Raw genomic sequence first — 21,091 nt, 5'->3', positions numbered from 1 at the left:
CGACTAGGATAAGGTTGGCTGCCTAAGTCTAAGCACTTTACTCATGTAGCCAACTAGAAAGGTAAACTAAATCTATTTTAAACCGTGAGCTTAAGGCGCAGGTTAGTCTATGGCACATTCGACTTACAGTGCCAATGTTACATCATATTTTACACAATGCATTGCTTAAAGCTCTCGATATCGCCTGGATGTCATATCTTCGACAAGAAACATGTGATTTTCGAACAAGCATCTTAGATCCTGTGTGATGAACCAAATTCCACCACAAGCACAGCATGCTATCTCAAAAAATAGTATCTATTGCGCAAAACAAAGTAAAGACCAAAGTTGGACAGTCTAGACCGGCTTTCTTGGCTTAGTATAACAGCTAAAGACATAGCAGAACTCAATGAAACATCGATCCATGTCCACGCAATTAGACCCTTTGTTGCTTTTTTAAGAGGCATAAGATATAGTGCAGATTCAGCTCATGAGAGAATTTCTCAGCCATAGCAACTGTTAAAAGGTGTAAAGACCTAACCCGATTGTAACGTATAGCATCCCGCTCATGTCTCATTAAAACGTATGAAAACGGCAAATATGCTCTATTAGACTACTAACTATTTAGCGTAGAACTTCCCGTCCTTTGTTGTTAGCGTCCCTTTGCATAATTCTCCTGGAGCACCCTATGGCTTTCCGGCGTCTGTTTTGTGTAATGGTGTTAGAACATACGCAGCCAACCATATTACGAGACTTCCTCCCTGACTTCATAAACAAATAGTCAACAGGCGCCGCACATGGATAGTGTCATATTTTTGTAAGCTATATACTATATTAGATTTTTGGGCCAATCAGATTCATCTCTGAAAACATCTGTTGTGAAGAAATCTGACGTGATGGTTCAAAGCCGAACGTAATACAATTGCGAGATCACAGGTACACCAGAAGATCTAGAGCACTGAGCCTGGATCGTTAAATCTACTCTATGCACGTCATAAGCCTCAGGATGCTGTAAGTGCGAGCTCATATGAATCTCTGCTTCAATGTTAGCTATAACGGCATGACTTCTTGACTCCAGCAAAAGTAGATGCTACGAAAGTGCGCTAGTATTTTTTAAGGTATAATGTGATATCATAGCTCGCGCGACATCTGTATAGTGAATAAATAGGCCAAGAATATTACAACCGTCTTCTAAACGGTACAGGACCACGCAGTGTGCATAGGCCAAGTTCAAAATGGATTATTCCTAGGTGTTTTTCTTATATAATTCACTCACTCTCAACAATATGCTCAAGATTACCCGCAATAGTATACAAACTGGAGATGGCTAAACGAAAACTAACACCAACTGGTAAAAAGGTGTTGAAATACAATGCTTGAATCTATGATTAGGCGATTACGCGTCTGCACAACAGGAACACTTGTCCCTAATCGTCAGCTAAACGTGATTTGGGGATAGTGGTCGGGTTAAGAGTAGGTTCAGTGCCCTCTTAAGGCGAAACTTTGCTCCAATATACACAACTCCAGGCAGACGAGAGAGTGCGACGGATACGAGCCATATAGCCTGATCGGGAAACTTTCGTGTCAATTGTGCAATTTAACGCTAGACCAAGACTATGATCATAAGAGTTCTCCACAATAATGAACTCGCTCTACTGTACATATGCTCCGATATATAACATGCTCCAGTCCGATCAGCTTTCATTACTTAGATCAATAGCGTTTCAATGCATCTCACGACGGCAGATCAACCTACTAAATATGCTAGACATATAGAGATATATTCGATTATAATTATAATACCTCTGCATGTCTCTTTCATATGTTGTGAATAACCTCTCATCGAGGCCTTTGAGCACATAAGCAGGTATATCATCTTGATAGAAGTTGCTCCATATACCCTAGATGACACCAATGTAGTATAGACACCACTCCTCAAGACACCCACAACGCACACATGAAGTCCTGCACACCGATAACAAAACGCCTCATAGTCGTTGCTAGCTATCTCAGCTAACCCAATAGTAAGCATTAGATCAGATCTCTGTGATAAGATCGGCTATGAATAGGCCATTAGTCATTTATCAAATACCTATAATTAAGCAGATAGGACTTAAAGACAGACGGCCATTAAGACAGTGCCACAATACCAGCTCTAAACGCCTGCTCTGCAATCATCACTAACATCTCCAGAAGTGTGCGAGCTCGGTCGGTACAGCCCCTCTGCGACACCCTGTCTACCAATAGAGCAGACCATGGGTAGTATACGCGTGCCCCATAGTTCGTGCCACATCCTGAACCAGACACAGCCCCTCCCTATGAACCAAATACAAGCGACTGGTCTGACCGGTAGTGAGCAAAGCCCGTGCAACAGCCACCCACCCAGTGGGCACTCAGGAGAGAAGCCCGTGAAAATCAGATGGACTCCCTAAGTGAATTATGGTCTTGTTTTCCAAATGTGCAACCACATACCCAGTACAGAACATACGGACACTCATCAGGGAAGCGTCTGGACGTCAATAGAGATAAGGAAGTATATGTTGACACCCTATAAAGGGGAAGAGGGATACATTTGCGCACACCCTCTTTAAAAAACATTTATTTTATTTTTTAGTCAACTCATTCATGGATAATAAACTGAACGCAATCGATCCATTCTGGCTCATGAAATTGTGTTTATTACACAAGAAAAAAATTTAAAAGAACTTTATAGTGATAGTGTATAGATTCGTCGAGGTACGGAAAGCTACACATTAAATGGTGTAGTGTGCTTCTGCCCAGGAGCTCATATTTTGAGTGACCTTCTGCCAAATTAGGCGCAAGGAGGCCAGAACTACCGCTTATATCATAGTGCTATAACATAGACTCTTATCCTTCTGACTGAACCATAGTGTATCGTATACATTACCCTATAACTGTGTATAGCCTCTTACGGAGAGAGACCTGAAGAGAGACACGCCAAATACTGATATAAGTGGTCCTATTGGTGTAATATGAGTTTGAAAATCCTGAAATTAAATGTAATACTGTAAAAATTGTCTTAGAGTTGCAACTCTTCACAAAAAAACAGATCACATGATTAAGTCATATCGGCATCACTTACAACAACGAGTAAATTTCAGTTACTTGTGTAGATATATTCTGGACAGCTAAACAGTGCATACGATTTGTAGAGTAATTGATATACACACGAAAACATTGTAAGCTTCGACAATTATCAGATATGTCTATGATTCCAGGGACATTTATTTATCTTTTGTTACTTACAACCTCATGGCTAAGCATTGTTAGCAGCTACGTTAAGCTCTACCCCGCAAACCCGCTGGGATTCAAAGTGAGGAAGCACTCCCTATCCCAAGAATACCCAGAAATTCAAATTGTGTTATGAGGAAGAACTATTCACGCAACCACGGTCGATGTTCACCAATAGTATTTGGTGATATTATCCAACCCGACGGATATCATGACAGGAATTGCACTGTAGATAAGGTCCCCAAAATTAATTCCTCTTAGTGGTTTACAATGTGGCAAAATATGGTCCTATCCATACAACACGCAATATATGTATTGTATCAATTCCCAATATCACAAGATGCTCCACTGGTAGAGTCCATGAGTCTCTATGTTCAATCGCGTGTATCCTTGCCATGTTTTCACTAGCAGAGGTAGTAGCTCCACTATGGAATAGGTCACAAATGCCACCCCCAATATCAATACAACTCACATATATTCCATGCTGGATACGACATCTCTCACTGTCTTATTGAGAATCATAGACATGATTCGTGTTCTAGAAGGACCTGTGCCGCCACCCCATCTAAAAACCATGTCTGACCTATACTGTGATACTCTCCAAGTGAAATGATAAACACTTACTATCAAGTGCTCAAAATACAAAATCAAATCGTAATGTTACATGTAAAAAAAAGACAAATCTTAGGTTATTAATACCTAGGGATAGAATGAAATCAAATAGCAGTGAATACTTACATTATAGTTTTTTTTTTGTCTTGCCCAGTAATAACCAATAAGAGGTGAGGCCCCTGGTATGCCTGATAATTAGTCATTGGATGTACGGACGTACGAATGGGCGTTAGCCGTGATTCACCACCCCACAGGTGAGGACGACAGCTGGGAGGTTACCGCGGACAGACCGCCAATGAGTTATAACCAGACCGACAGACAATTGGTGACCTATTAGTATCAGTGACTCCCCAACGCCTTGCTCCAGGACTTCAAACCACCCTCTCTTTCGTGCTCCCGTACAGAGGTCCAATAGTCAACATCAGCAGGTTCTTTTAGATTGAGGTCCAGACATACGTACCGACCGCACCCAGTGCACGCCACGCATGCTTTGCATGCCCTGCCCGCGCAGCGGAGGACTAACCCACTGGAGCTCAGCGGTATCAAACACTGAGGGACGCTAACCGCATGCATGGTGGTAATGCACTACAAACGTAATTCACAGAGATACGTAGGATAACAAGTAGCCAGAGCGGGTACCACACCGCTATGAATGTGTAGTAGTGGGACCCTATCCCTTGGGCCCCTGCGGTAAAGTACTGCACTTAGTGGGCTATGGGTGACACCAATAGTGCTGTGAATCTAAGTACATCTCCATTATCAAACATGTATATACGATCGTAGGTCGTAGTAGACTATGAGATTGTAAGGCGTAGGCACGAACTGTCTACCCTGTATGCATGGTACTCAGGAGCGTGCCTTATGTAGCCCTATAGCAATAGCGCACGTTAAGCCTACGGTCGGTTACACCGGAGCAGTCAACGCTAGGTCGAGTCAATGTTGAAGACTAGGGAATCTGTGAGCTCTTCCTTAAACTACATTTGCCCTTCGTTAATAGTAAAAACACCTGCTACATATGGTTAAAATTGTTAGTTATTAGGTCTATCCGGGATGGCAGAAGGTGATGAACCCTATATCATCGCCTGTGAGTGTCTCCAGTATCTGCTGGGACTCCACCGTATGTGATGTATTATTCCTGCATATGGCCGGAGGTCTGTTAGGCTCTCCCTGAGTCCCAACGCTAACCGTGAGCTGGTCGCGCGAAATAATCCAGATGCGCCCGCAGAATATCAGCAGATCTAGTCCTTAGATAGATGAGACGGTCCACTGTACCGGTGTCATGTCTTTATACCAAAGTTGTTGGAAGAAACACATCGGAAACCTCGTCGAATCTGTATGTAGGGATACTATCTCTGGTTGGCTCCTACTATCCCATAGAAACCCATAGGCGCGGTATCTCGGCTCGTTCCCATCTCTTACACTGCTTAACACTGTAATGAGTCGGATCGTGTGTATGCCGGCACAGAGAACTGAACTGCTCTTCAACCGCTCCACTTACAGCCGTGTGAAAATACGCCGCCCGCGTTTCCGCCCCTCCCTCCCTGTCCGCCGTAGTCCAAGCCGCAACTCCACCTTTCTCCCCATGCCTGTCCTGCATGCTCAACTTAAGATCAAGGCAGGCTCCCATGGCACCACACATGGCTCGGTAAATGTTCAGCGACAGCTCTCTCTGCTCTGTGCCTTCCTCCTCCTTGTGAGTTTGAAAAGGAAGAGCTGGAATGTCAGTGACGTCATGTCACAACGCCCATACCCACTGTTAATACACGCTTCCTACCACGTACCCACTGTTAATACGCCGCTTCCTTACGCACCGTACCCACTGTTAAACACCACGCTTCCTCGCACCGTCCCGCACTGTTAATACAACCGCTCCCACCATCGTACCACTGTTTAATACAACCGCTTCCCACTGCACCGTACCCACTGTTAATACACCGCTTTCCTACGCCACCGTACCCACTGTTAATAACCGCTTCCTACGCACATCCGTACCCACTGTTAATACACCGCTTTCCTACGCAACCGTAAGGAGGAAGGCAGCAGAGCAGAGAGAGCTGTCCGCTGAACATTACCGAGCATGCTGGGAGCTGCTGACTGTTGCACCCTGGGAGAGGTTGCCCGGCGTGGATGGGGAAACCGTGCGTCGTCACCGTGGTAACAGTGTAAGAGATGGGAACGGATCCCTGGTTCAATATTAGTACAAGAGAGAAAACAACAATTCAGTCCATTTTCCAAACAACTTTAAAAGACAGAACGTAACAGTGACGTCTCATTTTAAAGACTGTTCTGTGTATCATCTTTCTCCAAAGCTCACCGTATCATAGAGCCTAACAGACGGCATAAATAACTCACATCTGGCCCAGATCTTAAACCAGGGTGAATTTTTTTATTCACTAGACCACAACATTTTAATTTAACTTTTATTTAACTAGGCAAGTCAGTTAAGAACAAATTCTTATTTACAATGACGGCCTACCGGGTAACAAGTGGGTTAACTGCCTTGTTCAACATACACTCTGAAAGTAATGAAAGTAAAGTCGCACATTCTTCTCTAGTCTTTTCATTTTGATTATGTTCCAAATGGTACCCTACTAAGTGCAGTACTTTTAACCAGGGGCCCCAAAGGGAATAGGGTTCCCCCACTACTACAGCGGTGTGGTACCTACGTACCTGGTCGTGTAGCTCCACCATGATGGGGGTCTGTTGATGCTGAGGTGGGTGTGCGGCAGGGTGAAGCATGCGTGGCGGTGCACTGGCGTGGCTGTATTGTCTGGACTCATCTAAAAGAACCTGCTGATGTTGCTGGGAGAAGAGAGGGTGGTTGAAGTCCTGGAGCAAGGCGTTGGGGAGTACAACCGGTCGGTCTCGACTCCCCCACTGTCGTCTCACTGGCGGGCTGCAGGAACATCACGGTAGCACACCATAAAACATCAGGCATACCATGTATTAAAAAAAAAAAAAAAGTGTATCCAATGATCTATTTAGGATATACTTAAGATTGTCTTTAATGTAATGTTATTTATTTGACATTAAAACATGTTTATGAATATCACAAGTTAGAGAAGTTTAGTGGGGGGGGGAAAAAGGTCCCTAAACAACAGCTAGAATCCAAAAGACATGGTGGTCGCCTTTTTGTATTTTTTGGGGGTCTGGAACCTTAAGTAAGCACACTGTGAAACATCAAGGATACCATGCATAGACCATCTACATGATCTGTTTGGGATATACTACATGATCTGTTTGGGATATACTACATGATCTGTTTGGGATATACTACATGATCTGTTTGGGAATACTACATGATCTGTTTGGGATATACTACATGATCTGTTTGGGATATACTACATGATCTGTTTGGGATATACTACATGATCTGTTTGGGATATACTTAGACAATTTACATTATTTTTTTCGATACAACACTCCATACAATTTATGATGCTTTTCTTCAGTTCATGTAAACTATGACAGTAGTTTATCAAATACAGTCAAAGAAGAAGTGCTGTCTGGGTAGTTGGTCCTTGAATACGGCACAAATGATTCCTAAACCCTATGTAGTAGACCAGAACACACTATTCAGGAAACCTCAGGATGGATGGCTCATTATCCCATGATGACAGTTGATAAAAAATAAAAATAAATGTTTTTAAAGAGGGTGTGCCAAATGTATCCCTCTTCCCTTTATAGTGCACTACTTTTGACCAGAGCTCTATAGGGTAGTGTACTGTATTGGTGCCATTTGGAACACACCAAGTACTAAGGGAGTACTATTCACCTTCTCCTGAGGTGCACTGGTGTGTTGCAGGGCTCTCCTAGGAACCTCCTCTGGTTCAAGGGGGCTGTCGGTGGCCGCCTATTCACTGCTATTTCCCATGGTCGCATTGGTGACGTCGCGGGGACCGACGAGTCACACTCTGGAAGAGGAGAGCAGGGGTGCTGGAGGCACTTCTAACCTCTGTCTTTACCCTGAAAATAAAACACCATTAGCTACCCAATCACACTCACTAGCCTGGATACGCAAAACTGAGGTTGATGTGAAATGTGTGCGTGTGTCTATATACAAAATCATTTCTGGGTAACAATTAAGTACCTTAGTGTAAGAGATTTCCAATAAAAACTTGCAAAAATAACAATTTCTCAAGCAAGAATTTAGCTAGGACTGTCTGGGAGCTGAAAACTGAAAACTAGCTGTTATTGGCAGAGAGGTTTGGAACTCTTTGTTATTGGTCTATTGACCAATTTGACACATGGTGATGTCACCGTTGGAAAGCTGAAACTCCCGCCCACACAAACCTGCCGATTAGAAGGTCCTGTGCAGAACTACATCTGATCAAATGTTTTCACACTTTTACAGTGTTAGTTTCATCAGCTGTTGTACAATATGAGAAGAAAAAAAACCAGGAAAACAGAACTTTCACTGCACCTTTAAGATGTAAAACATTTTCTATCAGACCAAAAAAAACTTAAAAAAATACTACACTAAGTCACTCTGGATAAGAGCATCTGCTAAATGACAAATGTATAGCTACTGACTGTAGCTAGCTATACGTGCAAGGAATTTACACAGGTAGCCCAATTCGGATGTTTTCCACTAATTAGTCCTTTGACCAATCACGTCAGATTTATTCACAACAGATGTTTTCAGAGATGATCTGATTGGCCCAAAAATCTATAAGTAAAACAAAAATAGAAACACATTGGGCGCCGGACTATTTAAAGTCATAAGTTCGTAAATAGGGGGCGCTGTAGCTAACAAACAAAAACAAGGAAAGCCATGTGCTCAGAGAAACAAAGCAACAACAAAGGACGAGGAGTTAGCTAAATAAGTAGCAATAACATATTCGTTTCACGTTTTAATGAGACAGGCATGCAACGTTACACTTCTATTTTCATTTACAGTTGCATGGCTGAGATTCCATGATGCTAACGCATTTAGCCTCAAAAAGCACAAAGGCATTGCTTGCAATGGACACAGGCGCTAGCTAGCTGTTATATAAGCCAAGAAAGCCGTCTACTGTCAACCACATTTTTGTAGTGTGCGTGTTGCACAAAAGAATCAAGCTTTTCAAATCACATTTCGCAAATATGCTAGCTATCAATAGCTAAATGCATGAAAGGAACATGATTAGCGTGATAGCTAACCTGCCTAGCATCGTTAATAATGTTTTCCTTTCAGCTAACTGAGAATGCTTAACTAGCTAGCCACCTTAAGCGAACTTGCTTTAGTCTCAACTCAGCAGACGAGAGATGCGCGGACTGAGGTTATATACCCTATGGCTAACTTAATTGGTTAACGTTCGCAGCCTGTGTTATGCTAGTGGATAGCCTATTTGCTATCTAACGTTATTGCACAGTCCGTCCAGCTGTCTAAATAAATACAAGCGGGTATATTATTTTTCTAACGAATGATTCGTTTAGAATGATTAATTACGATAAATGTAATAGGCACCTTTCCTTCACGCGTGTTATTTTCACGGAGCGCCTTGGATAGCGTTGTTTTTGATGAAGCCACCTCTCTTCTGCCCGAGTGTTAAAAACACCAATCACAAACTGTAGGCGAGGCCGAAACCAAGTATGCTTTATCGCTACATTGTATCCCAAATAAACTATTCACATCCTGTGGGGATAGGAATTCTTGATCACAAATACATACAAATCAAAAAGACATATGACTGGCACAGACACAACTTTGATGCTGAAAAACTAAACTAGGTACAGCTTTTAACCTCTTTAGGTTTGCCCCTTTTTCCCCCCAATTTTCATCTGAAATGACATTCCCAAATCTAACTGCCTGTAGCTCAGGCCCTGGAGCAAGGTTATGGATATTCTTGGTACCATTTGAAAGGAGACACTGAGTTGTGTGGAAATGTGAAAGGAATGTAGGGTAATATAACACAATAGATCTGGTAAAATATTATACAAAGAAAATAAAAAAACTTTATTTTGTATTTTTTGTTAAATGCAAGAGAAAGGCCATAATGTATTATTCCAGCCCAGGTGCAATCTAGACTTTGGCCACTAGATGGCAGCAGTATATGTTTTTTTTTAAAGACTGATCCAATGAACCATTGCATGTCTGTTCCAAATTTTGTGCCAAGACTGGCCAAATGTGCCTAATTTTTATATTAATAACTTTTAATGTTCAAAATTGTGCACTCAAACAATAGCATGGTATTCTTTCACAGTAATAGCTACTGTAAATTGGACAGTGCAGTTAGATGAACAAGAATTTAAGCTTTCTGACAATATCAGATATGTCTATGTCCAGGGACATTTTCTTGTTACTTACAACCTCATGCTAATTGCATTAGCCTACGTTAGCTCAACCGTCCCATGGAAGAGACACCGATCCCAAATAAGTTTTGAGAAGAACTAGACCACGTGTGTCAAACATTTGGTATTCAACGAGGTCTGGAGGACTGCACTGAAAATTTGTTCGATTTCCTCGCTGTCAAAATGTGCAAAATATTGTCCTCTACCCATTGTTTTTGGCATTTTCAATGCTCCCTGACTGTCTAGCTTTTATTTCAGTGATTATTAGCGAGTTGTAAATGGTCAAGAAACAATGAATGTAGGTCGATTCTCATTTCTACACTGTTTCCATTTGGTTTTAGTGATTTCAAAAATCAAATAAACTTTTGTCACATGCGCCAAATTCAAACAGGTGTAGACCTTACAGTGAAATGCTTACTTACAGGCCCTTAACAAACAATGTAGTTAAGAAAATAAAAAAATAAAAAAGTAAGAGATAAAAATAACAAATAATTAAAGAGCAGCAGTAAATAACAATAGCGGGGCTATATACAGGGGGGTACGAGTACAGAGTCAATGTGGAGGCTATATACAGGGGGTACCGGTACAGAGTCAATGTGGAGGCTATATACAGGGGGTACCGGTACCGGTACAGAGTCAATGTGCGGTGGCACCGGTGTCGAGGTAATTGAGGTAACATGTAGGTAGAGTTATTAAAGTGACTATGCATAGATAACAGAGTAGACAGCAGCGTAGAATGGGGGGGGGGGGGGGCAATGCAAATAGTCTGTGTAGACATTTGATTAGCTGTTCATGAGTCTTATGGCTTGGGGGTAGAAGCTGTTTAGAAGCCTCTTGGATGTAGACTTGGCACTCTGGTACCACTTGCCATGCGGTAGCAGAGAGAACAGTCTACGACTAGAGTGGCTGGAGTCTGACAATTTTTAGGGCCTTCCTCTGACACCACTTGGTATAGAGGTCCTGGATGGCAGGAAGATTGGCCCTGGTGATGTACTGGGCCGTTCGCACTACCCTGTGTAGTGCCTTGCAGTCGGAGGCCGAGCAGTTGCCATACCAGGCAGTGATGCAACCCGTCAGAATGCTCTCGATGGTGCAGCTGTAAAACATTTTGAGGACCAAATCTTTTCAGTCTCCTGAGGAGGAATAGGTTTTGTCGTGCCCTCTTCACAACTGCCTTGGTGTGCTTGTACCATGTTAGTTTGTTGGTGATGTGGACGCCAAGGAACTTGATCTCTCAACCTGCTCCACTACAGCCCCGTTGATGAGAATGGGGGGGTTGCTCGGTCCTCCTTTTCCTGTAGTCCACAATCATCTCCTTTGTCTTGTTCATGTTGAGGGAGAGGTTGTTGTCCTTGTACCACACGTCCAGGTCTCTCACCTCCTCCCTATAGGCTGTCTCATCGTTGTCGGGGATCAGGCCTACCACTGTTGTGTCATCAGCAAACTTAATGATGGTGTTTGAGTCGTGCCTGGCCGTGCAGTCATGAGTGGACAGGGAGTACAGGAGGGGACTGAGCACGCATCCCTGAGGGGCCCCCCATGTTGAGGATCAGCGTGGGGGATGTGTTGTTACCTACCCTTACCACCTGGGGGCGGCCTGTCATGAAGTCCTGGATCCAGTTGCAGAGGGAGATGTTGAGTCCCAGGGGCCTTTAGCTTAGTGATGAGCTTTGAGGGCACTATGGTGTTGAACACTGAGCTGTAGTCAATGAATAGCATTCTCACATAGGTGTTCCTTTTGTCCAGGTGTGAAAGGGCAGTGTAGAGTGATCTGTTGGTGCGGTATGCAAATTGAAGTGGGTCTAGGGTTTCTGGGATAAACGTGTTGATGTGAGCCATGACCAGCCTTTCAAAGCGCTTCATGGCTACAGACGTGAGTGCTACGGGTCGGTAGTCATTTAGGCAGGTTACCTTAGTGTTCTTGGGCACAGGGACTATGGTGGTCTGCTTGAAACATGCTGGTATTACAGACTCAGACAGGGAGAGGTGGAAAATGTCAGTGAACGCACTTGCCAGTTGGTCAGCGCATGCTCGGAGTACACGTCCTGGTAATCCTTCTGGCCCTGTGTAACTGATGTGAAATGGCTAGCTAGTTAGCGGTGGTGCGCGCTGATAGCGTTTCAATCGGTGACATCACTCGCTCTGAGACCTTGAAGTAGTTGTTCCCCTTGCTCTGCAAGGGCCGCTGCTTTTGTGGCGCGATGGGTAACGATGCTTCGAGGGTGACTGTCGATGTGTGCAGAGGGTCTCTGGTTCGAGCCCAGGTAGGGGCGAGGAGAGGGACAGAACCTATACTGTTACACCTGCGGCTTTGTGAATGTTGACCTGTTCAAAGGTCTCACTCACATTGGCTGCGGAGAGCGTGATCACACAGTCGTCTGGAACAGCTGATGCTCTCATACATGTTTCAGTGTTACTTGCCTCAAAGCGAGCATAGAAGTTATTTAGCTCGTCTGGTAGGCTCGTGTCACTGGGCAGCTCGCGGCTGTGCTTCCCTTTGTAGTCTGTAATAGTTTGCAAGCCCTGCCACATCCAACGAGCGTCAGAGCCGGTGTTGTACGATTCGATCTTAGTCCTGTATTGACGCTTTGCCTGTTTGATGGTTCGTCGGAGGGCATAGCGGGATTTCTTATAAGCCTCCGGGTTAGACTCCCACTCCTTGAAAGTGGCAGCTCTAATCAAATCAAATCAAATCAAATCAAATTTTATTAGTCACATACACATGGTTAGCAGATGTTAATGCGAGTGTAGCGAAATGCTTGTGCTTCTAGTTCCGACAATGCAGTAATAACCAACAAGTAATCTAACCTAACAATTCCACAACTACTACCTTATACACACACACAAGTGTAAAGGGATAAAGAATATGTACATAAAGATATATGAATGAGTGGTGGTACAGAACGGCATGGCAAGATGCAGTAGATTGGTATAGAGTTACGGTGTAATACATATGAGATGAGTACTGTAGGGTATGTAACAAAAGTGGCATTGTTAAATGGGCTAGTGGTACATGTATTACATAAAGATGGCAAGATGCAGTAGATGATATAGAGTACAGTTATACATATACATATGAGATGGGTAATGTAGGGTATGTAAATTATATTAAGTGGCATTGTTTAAAGTGGGCTAGTGGTACATTTTTACATAATTTCCAATCAATTCCCATTTTTAAAGTGGCTGGAGTTGAGTCAGTAGTTTGGCAGCGGCGCTAAATGTTAGTGGTGGGCTGTTTAACAGTCTGATGGCCTTGAGATAGAAGCTGTTTTTCAGTTCTCGGTCCCTGCTTTGATGCACCTGTGACTGACCTCGCCTCTGATGATAGATGCGGGTGAAGAGCAGTGGCTTGGGTGGTTGTTGTCCTTGATGATCTTTATGGCTTCCTGTGACATCGGGTGGTGTAGGTGTCCTGGAGGGCAGTAGTTTGCCCCGGTGATGCGTTCTGCAGACCTCACTACCCTCTGGAGAGCCTTACGGTTGTGGGCGGAGCAGTTGCACTACAGGCGTGATACAGCCCGACAGGATGCTCTCGATTGTGCATCTGTAGAAGTTTGTGAGTGCCTTGGTGACAAGCGAATTTCTTCAGCCTCCTGAGGTTGAGAGGCGCTGCTGCGCCTTCTTCACAACGCTGTCTGTGTGGGTGGACCAATTCAGTTTGTCCGTGATGTGTACACCGAGGAACTTAAAACTTTTCCACCTCTCACTACTGACCGTCGATGTGGATAGGGGGGTGCTCCCTCTGCTGTTTCCTGATAGTCCACAATCATCTCCTTTGTTTTGTTGACGTTGAGTGTGAGGTTATTTTCCTGACACCACACACTCCGAGGGCCCTCAACCTCCTCCTGTAGCCGTGCTCGTCACGTTGTTGGTATCAAGCCTACCACTGTTAGTTCATCGCAAACTTGATGATTGAGTTGAGGGCGTGCATGGCCACGCAGTCGTGGGTGAACAGGGATACAGGAGAGGGTCAGAACGCACCCTTGTGGGCCCCAGTGTTGAGATCAGCGGGGTGGAGATGTTGTTACCTACCCTCACCACCGGGCGCCGTCAGGACACAGGACCGTTCATGCAGGGCGGGTCGGTCGAGGGTCGAGCTGATGACGAGTTTGTAGGGATACTTGGTGTGTAAATGCTGAGGCGTAATCGATATACACATTCTCACATGTGGTTTCCTCTTGTCCAGATGGGTTAGGGCAGTGTGCAGTGTGGTTGCGATTGCGTCGTCTGTGGACCTATTGGGTCGCGGAAGCATTGGAGTGGGTCTAGGGTGTCCGAGGGTGGAGTGATATGGTCTTGACTAGTCTCTCAAAGCACTGTCATGATGACGGAAGTGAGTGCTACGGGCAGGTAGTCGTTTAGCTCAGTTACCTTAGCTTTCTTGGGAACAGCGAACAATGGTGGCCCTCTTTGAAGCATGTGGGAACAGCAGACTGGATAAGGATTTGATTGAATATGTCCGTAACACACCCAGCCAGCTGCTGCGCCATTGCTCTGAGACGCGGGGGCTGGGGAATTGCCGTCTGGGCCTGCAGCCTTGCGGGGGTTAACACGTTTAATGTTTTTACTCACTCGGTGCAGTGAAGGAGAGCCCGCAGGTTTTGGTAGGGGGCCGTGTCAGTGGCCACTGTATTGTCCTCAAAGCGGGCAAAAAAAGTTGTTTACCTGTCTTGGAGCAAGACATCCTGGTCGCGACGGGGCTGGTTTTCTTTTTGTAATCCGTGATTGACTGTAGACCCTGCCACATACCTTTGTCTGAGCTGTGAATTGCGACTCGATTTTGTCTCTTGTACTGGGACTTAGCCTGTTTGATTGCACTTGCGGACGAGAATAGCTACACTGTTCTGATTCAGGGTCATGCTTCGGCGCGTCACCTTGGCCTTGAGTTCAGAAAGCAGTGGTTCGCGCTTTCAGTTTTCCTGCGAATGCTGCCGTCAAGTCCACGGTTGTACTCTGTGGGAAGTTTTAATCGTTGCTGTGGGTACGACATCGTCAATGCACTTCCTAATGAACTCGCTCACCGTAATTCAGATATTCGGTCAATATATTTGTTTGACGCAATGCGGAACATATTCCAACCGCGTGATCAAAGCAGTCTTGAAGCGGTAGGATTCAAATTGTCGACCAGCGTTTGAACAGACCTGAGCGCGGGAGGTTGTTTTGAGGTTCTGTTGAGGGCTGAACACAACAAAAATGCGAGCCCTCGGGTGAGCTTTTCCAAGGGGGCAGCGGGACGGCCCTTATATGCGTCCCGCGGAACATAGGGTATAAACGAATCGATCTAGGGTTTTTCCAGCCCTGGTTAGCAACACTCATGATATGCTGACTAGAAATAGGAGTTTTGCTTTTTTAAGATTAGCCTTGTAAATCCCCAGCTACGATGATGCGCAGCCCTCAGGGTGGTGGGGTTCCAGTTTACAAAGCAGTCAGATTAAGTTTCGGTTCGGGCATGATGTGTCTGCTTTGGGGCGGGATATATTAGCGCTGTGTTAGTGATTGAAGAGATTGCCTTGGTAGATAATCGGTCGGACATTTGATTGGGGAGTTCGTAGAGTCGAGGACAGAATGACTTGAGTTCCTGTGTGTTGGTATAGAATGATGCCACAAACGATTCGAAGTTAATCAATAACAGGGCATCCACCCCCCGCCTCCTATTCTTAACGGAAAAGATGGTTCTCGTTAATCATGTCGACGCGAATGCAATTGACACGCAACCCGGTGGCCTGCACCCGACTCCGTCTACGCGTCTCTGAGTACGCCACCCTGTTTCCCGTGCAAAGCACGGACGCCACCGCTTGCATCCCTCTTCCTGTCTCTCCCTCTCATCCGCTACCCCGCTGCTCGGTCGTCTCCCTCACACCACCTTATTGGCGGGACTGGACCATCGTGGGGTAGCTATGTGGGAGTGGAGCAAATAAGCGCCGAGTGCCCGTCTCCGAAGCCTACCACGAGGACCGCCTCCGTTTTATCCCTTCTTTCGGCGCTCGCACGGGTCGCCGCTGGGATTCAGATCCAACTTGTATTGGTGGATAGGGCAAAACAACGGAAATCCCGTCATCTCGGGAGACGTCACGTATACCTGGTAGGAACGATGATGAGTTGACGTTAATCGTATATTCAGTAGTTCCTCCCGACTGTATGTAATGAAACCTAAGATTACCTGGGGTACCGATGTAAGAAATAACACATAAAAAAACAAAATACTGCATATTTTCCAAGGAACGCGAAGCGAGGCGGCCATCTCTTTTCGGCGCCGGAAGTTGGAATACCCTACCCTTAAGCTCAGTGCGAATGTTGCCTGTAATACATGGCTTCTGGTTGGGGTATATACAGTCGCTGTGGGGACAACGTCCTCGATGCACTTATTGATAAAGCCAGTGACTGATGTGGTGTACTCCGCAATGCCATCGCAAGAATCCCGGAACATATTCCAGTCTGTGCTAGCAAAACAGTCCTGTAGTTTAGCATCTGCTTCATCTGACCACTTTTTTATGACTGAGTCACTGGAGCTTCCTGCTTTAATGTTTGCTTGTAAGGAGGAATCAGGAGGAGGCGAGTTTGATAAGGACTCACCCTGTACAAAGGACCGAAGAAAGCCTTTTAACAAAGTGACTTTTTAACATGTTTTGCATGTCTTAAATGTTTTACCTTTGTTAAATAATTTGTACACATTTTAAATGGCTTTTACAGAATTTGATGTTTTTTACAAGAAAAAGTACTTTTATTCATGGTTGTTTCTATTATTTTTAACAACATGTAATTTTTAACAAATTTAAATGTAATATTCAAATACTGTGTTTTATGCTTTTTTGCCGTTTTTATGTGTATAAAATGATGTGCAAAAATATATGCAACAATAAAACTTTTCCAAAAGAAAAAAAACATGCAGTCCACAGAGCTACTATCTGCTAGTACTCATTGCTAGTTTGTCATGTTAGCACACCCTGCTATGTTAGTCATGTTAGCACACCCCGCTAGTTAGTCATGTTAGCACACCCTGCTAGGTTAGTCATGTTAGTGTAACGGATGTGAAATGGCCTAGTAGTTAGCGGTACGCGCTAATCAGCGTCCATTCAATCAGTTACTCACATTGCTCTGAAACCTAGAAGTAGTGGTTCCCTTGCTCTTGCAAGGGCCGCGGCTTTTGTGGGAGTCGAGGTTAACGACGCTTCGGTGGGTGGATCTGTTGTTGATTGTGCAGAGGGTCCCTGTTCGCGCCACGTGTCGGGCGAGGACGGTCTAAAGTTAATATACTGTACATTATTGCTGGTTGACTCTCACTGGTTGCTACGGAACAAGAGGGAGGTTTTGAAAGGGGGTGAGTGTAAACAGATGTGAAATGGCTAGCTAGTTAGCGGGTACGCGCAATTAGCGTTTCAATCAGTTATGTCACTTGCTTCTGAAACCTAGAAGTAGTAGTTCCCCTTGTGTGCAGAGGGTCCCCTGGTTCGCGGCATACCCGTTGTCGGGCGAGGGGACGTTTGAAGTTTAACGTTACATTTGCACCCTGCAGGTAGTCATCAACACCCTGCTTCATGTGAATTCTAATATCATGTTACACACCCTGCGTATAGTCCATGTTAGCCACCTGAGTAGTCACTGTTAACACTTGCAGATATGTCATTTTCACGCCACACCCTGCCTAGGCTAGTCAGGTTATAGCACACCTTTGATATCCATGAAAATTAGCGGACCGACCTGCTGTTACTAGTTCATGCTCTAGGCACACCTCGTGCTAGCATAGTTCATGTTGATTTAGCACACCCTTGCTAGCTAGTCATGCATTAGCACAACATGCGTAGTATTAGTCATGTTAGCACACTTGCTAGATAGTCGATGTAATAGCACCACCCTCTTAGCCTAAGCATGTTAGCACACCTTGCTAGCTAGTCATGTTAGCACACCTTGCTAGCTAGTCATGTTAGCACACCTTGCTAGCTAGTCATGTTAGCATACCTTGCTAGCTAGTCATGTTAGCACACCTTGCTAGTTAGTCAGTAACATCAGGTTATGATGCTGCATATAACTAGTCAATCACAGATAGACAAGGTAAAAATCTGTTGTTCTGCCCCTGAATAAGGCAGTTAACCCACTGTTCCTAGGCGTCATTGAAAATAAGATTTTGTTTTTAACTGACTTAAAATAAAAAATGGAGCAAAACATTAGAATTTTCAAATCCGAGAGTAAATATTGATTGATAAAAGTCACCGGCACGCCAGGGTAAGCCTACACAAAGCACAGCCCTAATTTTAAGTGGGAAAAATGAATGGTGGAAAAACGATTGGAACCATTTCCTTGTTTGACCGCCAGGTGTTATGGTTATTATGACTCACACTGTGGTACTCTATAGAGAGAGGCTTGCTTGGTGTTAGCACATGCGCAGATCAAATACACAGTTGGAACGCCATTTAGGGGGTTTACATGTCCTAATAATTCGAAAGATTGCTCAGAAAATCAGGTGTTTTAATCGGCGTATGTTTACTTCAATTTTTGGCCTTACACGGATTAAGATACACAGAGTAAGGCGTTTACATGACTATTACATAATCACTTTAATATCGAATTATTACTGTGCATGTAAAGGTACTCACTATAGTGGTGCTTGCACAGGATATTTATCGGTGGAATAAAGTGAAGTGGGCCAGTAACGGGAGCGACATTCATTGAGAATTGCCTAAACCAAATAAATAAAGTATATATTTTTTAAGTATATTGATCCAGCATACATATATTTTGCCCAGAAACATTGCATCATGGATTATGTCTGAGCATCTGCACGTCAGGCCTGGCTGTCTGATTGCTTCACTGCAGATAAAAACACTGCAATGTTGCAGACGGGAATATTAATATAAGGGGGAAGGAGACCAATGCATCCTTATTGGGATGTTCTAACCATCTTTTACTGGACATAACACCGTTTCGGGAAGTGGGAGATAGCGTAAGGATAGACCCCGTTTCCTATGCCGAATGTAAACATTACTCTCTCCTAGCGAAATAGAAAACAAGGAGGGGCTCAAGGCAGGCTGGGGGGAAAAGACAGACAGCGAAGCCCAACGCAGTCCCTGGAAAAACTGCGACCCAGCTAAGCTAAGCTAGCACGCAAACAGGAACAGAAAATCTATGCAAACTGTCTAGACAACGTGATAAATATCGTTACCTGGTTGTTAATTAGCAAACATTTGATTTAATGATACTCCTTGTAATCCTTCATATCTCGTTCATATTTTCGGTGCGGCATTGTCGTCAGCTGTTCCTATGTGGAACATTCCGTGGATTTCACCACTATTGTAAAGAAAGGTACATACATTATACCTTGTATTACAAAACACCTGAAACCAACATCCTACACGGGATTTATGACTAGACGCCGCAAAAATTGTAATCACAATATACTCCAGCTGATTGTACATAGCTGGTAGAGCACCCTGACACTTGTTTTGAGGGTTCGCAGTAAACGGTTTACCCCCATTTGGGCGCATTTGAGAGAGCGCACTTCATCCTGTCTGGTTTACCGTAATGACGGTATGAGTGTTTCAGCGTAATATCCCCAATGTCATGTGTCGGCTGTCAAGATCACTTGTCTATAAGTAGGTCAATGGCCTCATATCTAAGGGATTTTGACTTTATATGCTCCTTTGTTTTAGTTTGTACCAATGCAACTTCACTATCAGGTACACGATGGTCATTGGTATCCTTCCAAGAATGTTGTAGAGCATCCCTATAGTATTACTACACCCAACGGAGGTGGTCGGGACTAGGAACCACACTTAGCCTTGTCTGAGACGAGACCTGAAGATTTAGGCTGGCTTCCCAAGTGAATGTCTAGGTTTTTGCTCATTTGGGGCAAACAAGTCAGGTGGCACACAGGAGATCCAGGGTTTTGTCATTGGTTTACGACACAAAACAGTGTGTGCTTTTGACTTCTGCCTCCCTCTAGTGGAAAAGCAGGTATTCACTTTTGTCTTTCGTCTGCTCATCTCAATAAGGACTTGTATGAGATGACGTGACATATTATTCGTAAAAAATCATTATTATTTTTTTATATATTATTTTTAACTTTTTTTTAATTGAACATGTATTTATCCAGGAAGTCCCAATGAGGTCAGAAGACAAGAGGACACATGATCATGAAAAGAAAGGCCTGTTGATCTAAAGCCTTATATTCCATAGTTATAACTCTAGGTTATATATAGAATGAATAGGTTAGTCAACAATTATTTTTACAAACCAAATGACTGGTTACATTTAGATGTATATGGTCTTTTAAGTAAATACAAATACAGTATATACCGATCATATTGTAGCCATGACAATATGGTTTATTCTCTGGAAATGTTTACAGTCAGCTCAATATGATGACTGGCAGCAGCAGTTGTGTAATGATAGTGACTGTCTATTTCAGTCCACGTGTAACACCACAAAGCTGACCTCTGGACTCTTATTGAACAAACTGATTCGACTATGGATCTGTCATGTACAGGTAATAAAACAGCTAACGGTGGAATTGATGCACCTTCGGTTGTTAATCTCTTTCCTACGCCCATCTAAGATCCCACCCTGTGAGACACGTTGCTTATAGCTCATCACTGATGTCATACTCTCTCTGTCTCTGTCTCTCTGTCTCTCTCTGTCTCTCTCTGTCTCTGTCTCTCTGGCTCTGTCTCTCTCAGAGAGAGATCAACGAATTGAGAGAGAAGAGAGAGGAGAGAGAGAGGGAGAGGAGAGAGGGGGTAAAAAGAAAAAGAAAAGAGAGAGAGTGAGATGTGTAGAGCGGAAGACGAGAAGATAGATGGACAGAGGGACTGGGAAGTAAGAGGAGATTACACTAAACGAGAGACGATAAGAGGATCACAGAGAGACTTTGATGAACAGTGTAGCGGAGCCGAGTGAGAGAGAACAGGAGAGAGGGAGAGAGGAGATACAAGAGAGGAGGAGAGATGAGGCGAAGAGAATGAGAAGAGACAATGAGGTCGAA

The 21,091-nt window shown here is 44.1% G+C and overlaps 1 protein-coding gene across 1 annotated transcript in view; it reads right to left on the bottom strand.

Annotated features, from left to right (window-relative positions):
- The window catches only part of LOC112073366 (RING finger protein 44-like), a 30,616-nt gene extending 11,048 nt beyond the window's left edge, over positions 1-19,568 (bottom strand). The window contains exons 1-4 of the mRNA XM_024140678.2: positions 19,274-19,568; positions 7,619-7,809; positions 6,514-6,739; positions 5,916-6,026 (exon numbers count right to left, since the gene is read on the bottom strand). Coding sequence (XP_023996446.1) covers positions 5,916-6,026; positions 6,514-6,739; positions 7,619-7,725 — 444 coding nt within the window. The 5' untranslated portion in view covers positions 7,726-7,809; positions 19,274-19,568. The remainder of the gene's footprint in view (positions 1-5,915; positions 6,027-6,513; positions 6,740-7,618; positions 7,810-19,273) is intronic.
- Between the last annotated feature and the right edge of the window lie 1,523 nt (positions 19,569-21,091).

This window comes from Salvelinus sp. IW2-2015, unplaced genomic scaffold, assembly GCF_002910315.2.
Source record: "Salvelinus sp. IW2-2015 unplaced genomic scaffold, ASM291031v2 Un_scaffold2245, whole genome shotgun sequence".
In the NCBI taxonomy this organism is placed as follows: Eukaryota; Metazoa; Chordata; class Actinopteri; order Salmoniformes; family Salmonidae; genus Salvelinus; species Salvelinus sp. IW2-2015.
Note: the sequence above shows the minus strand (reverse complement) of the source record. Positions and strands in the feature narration are given on the sequence as shown.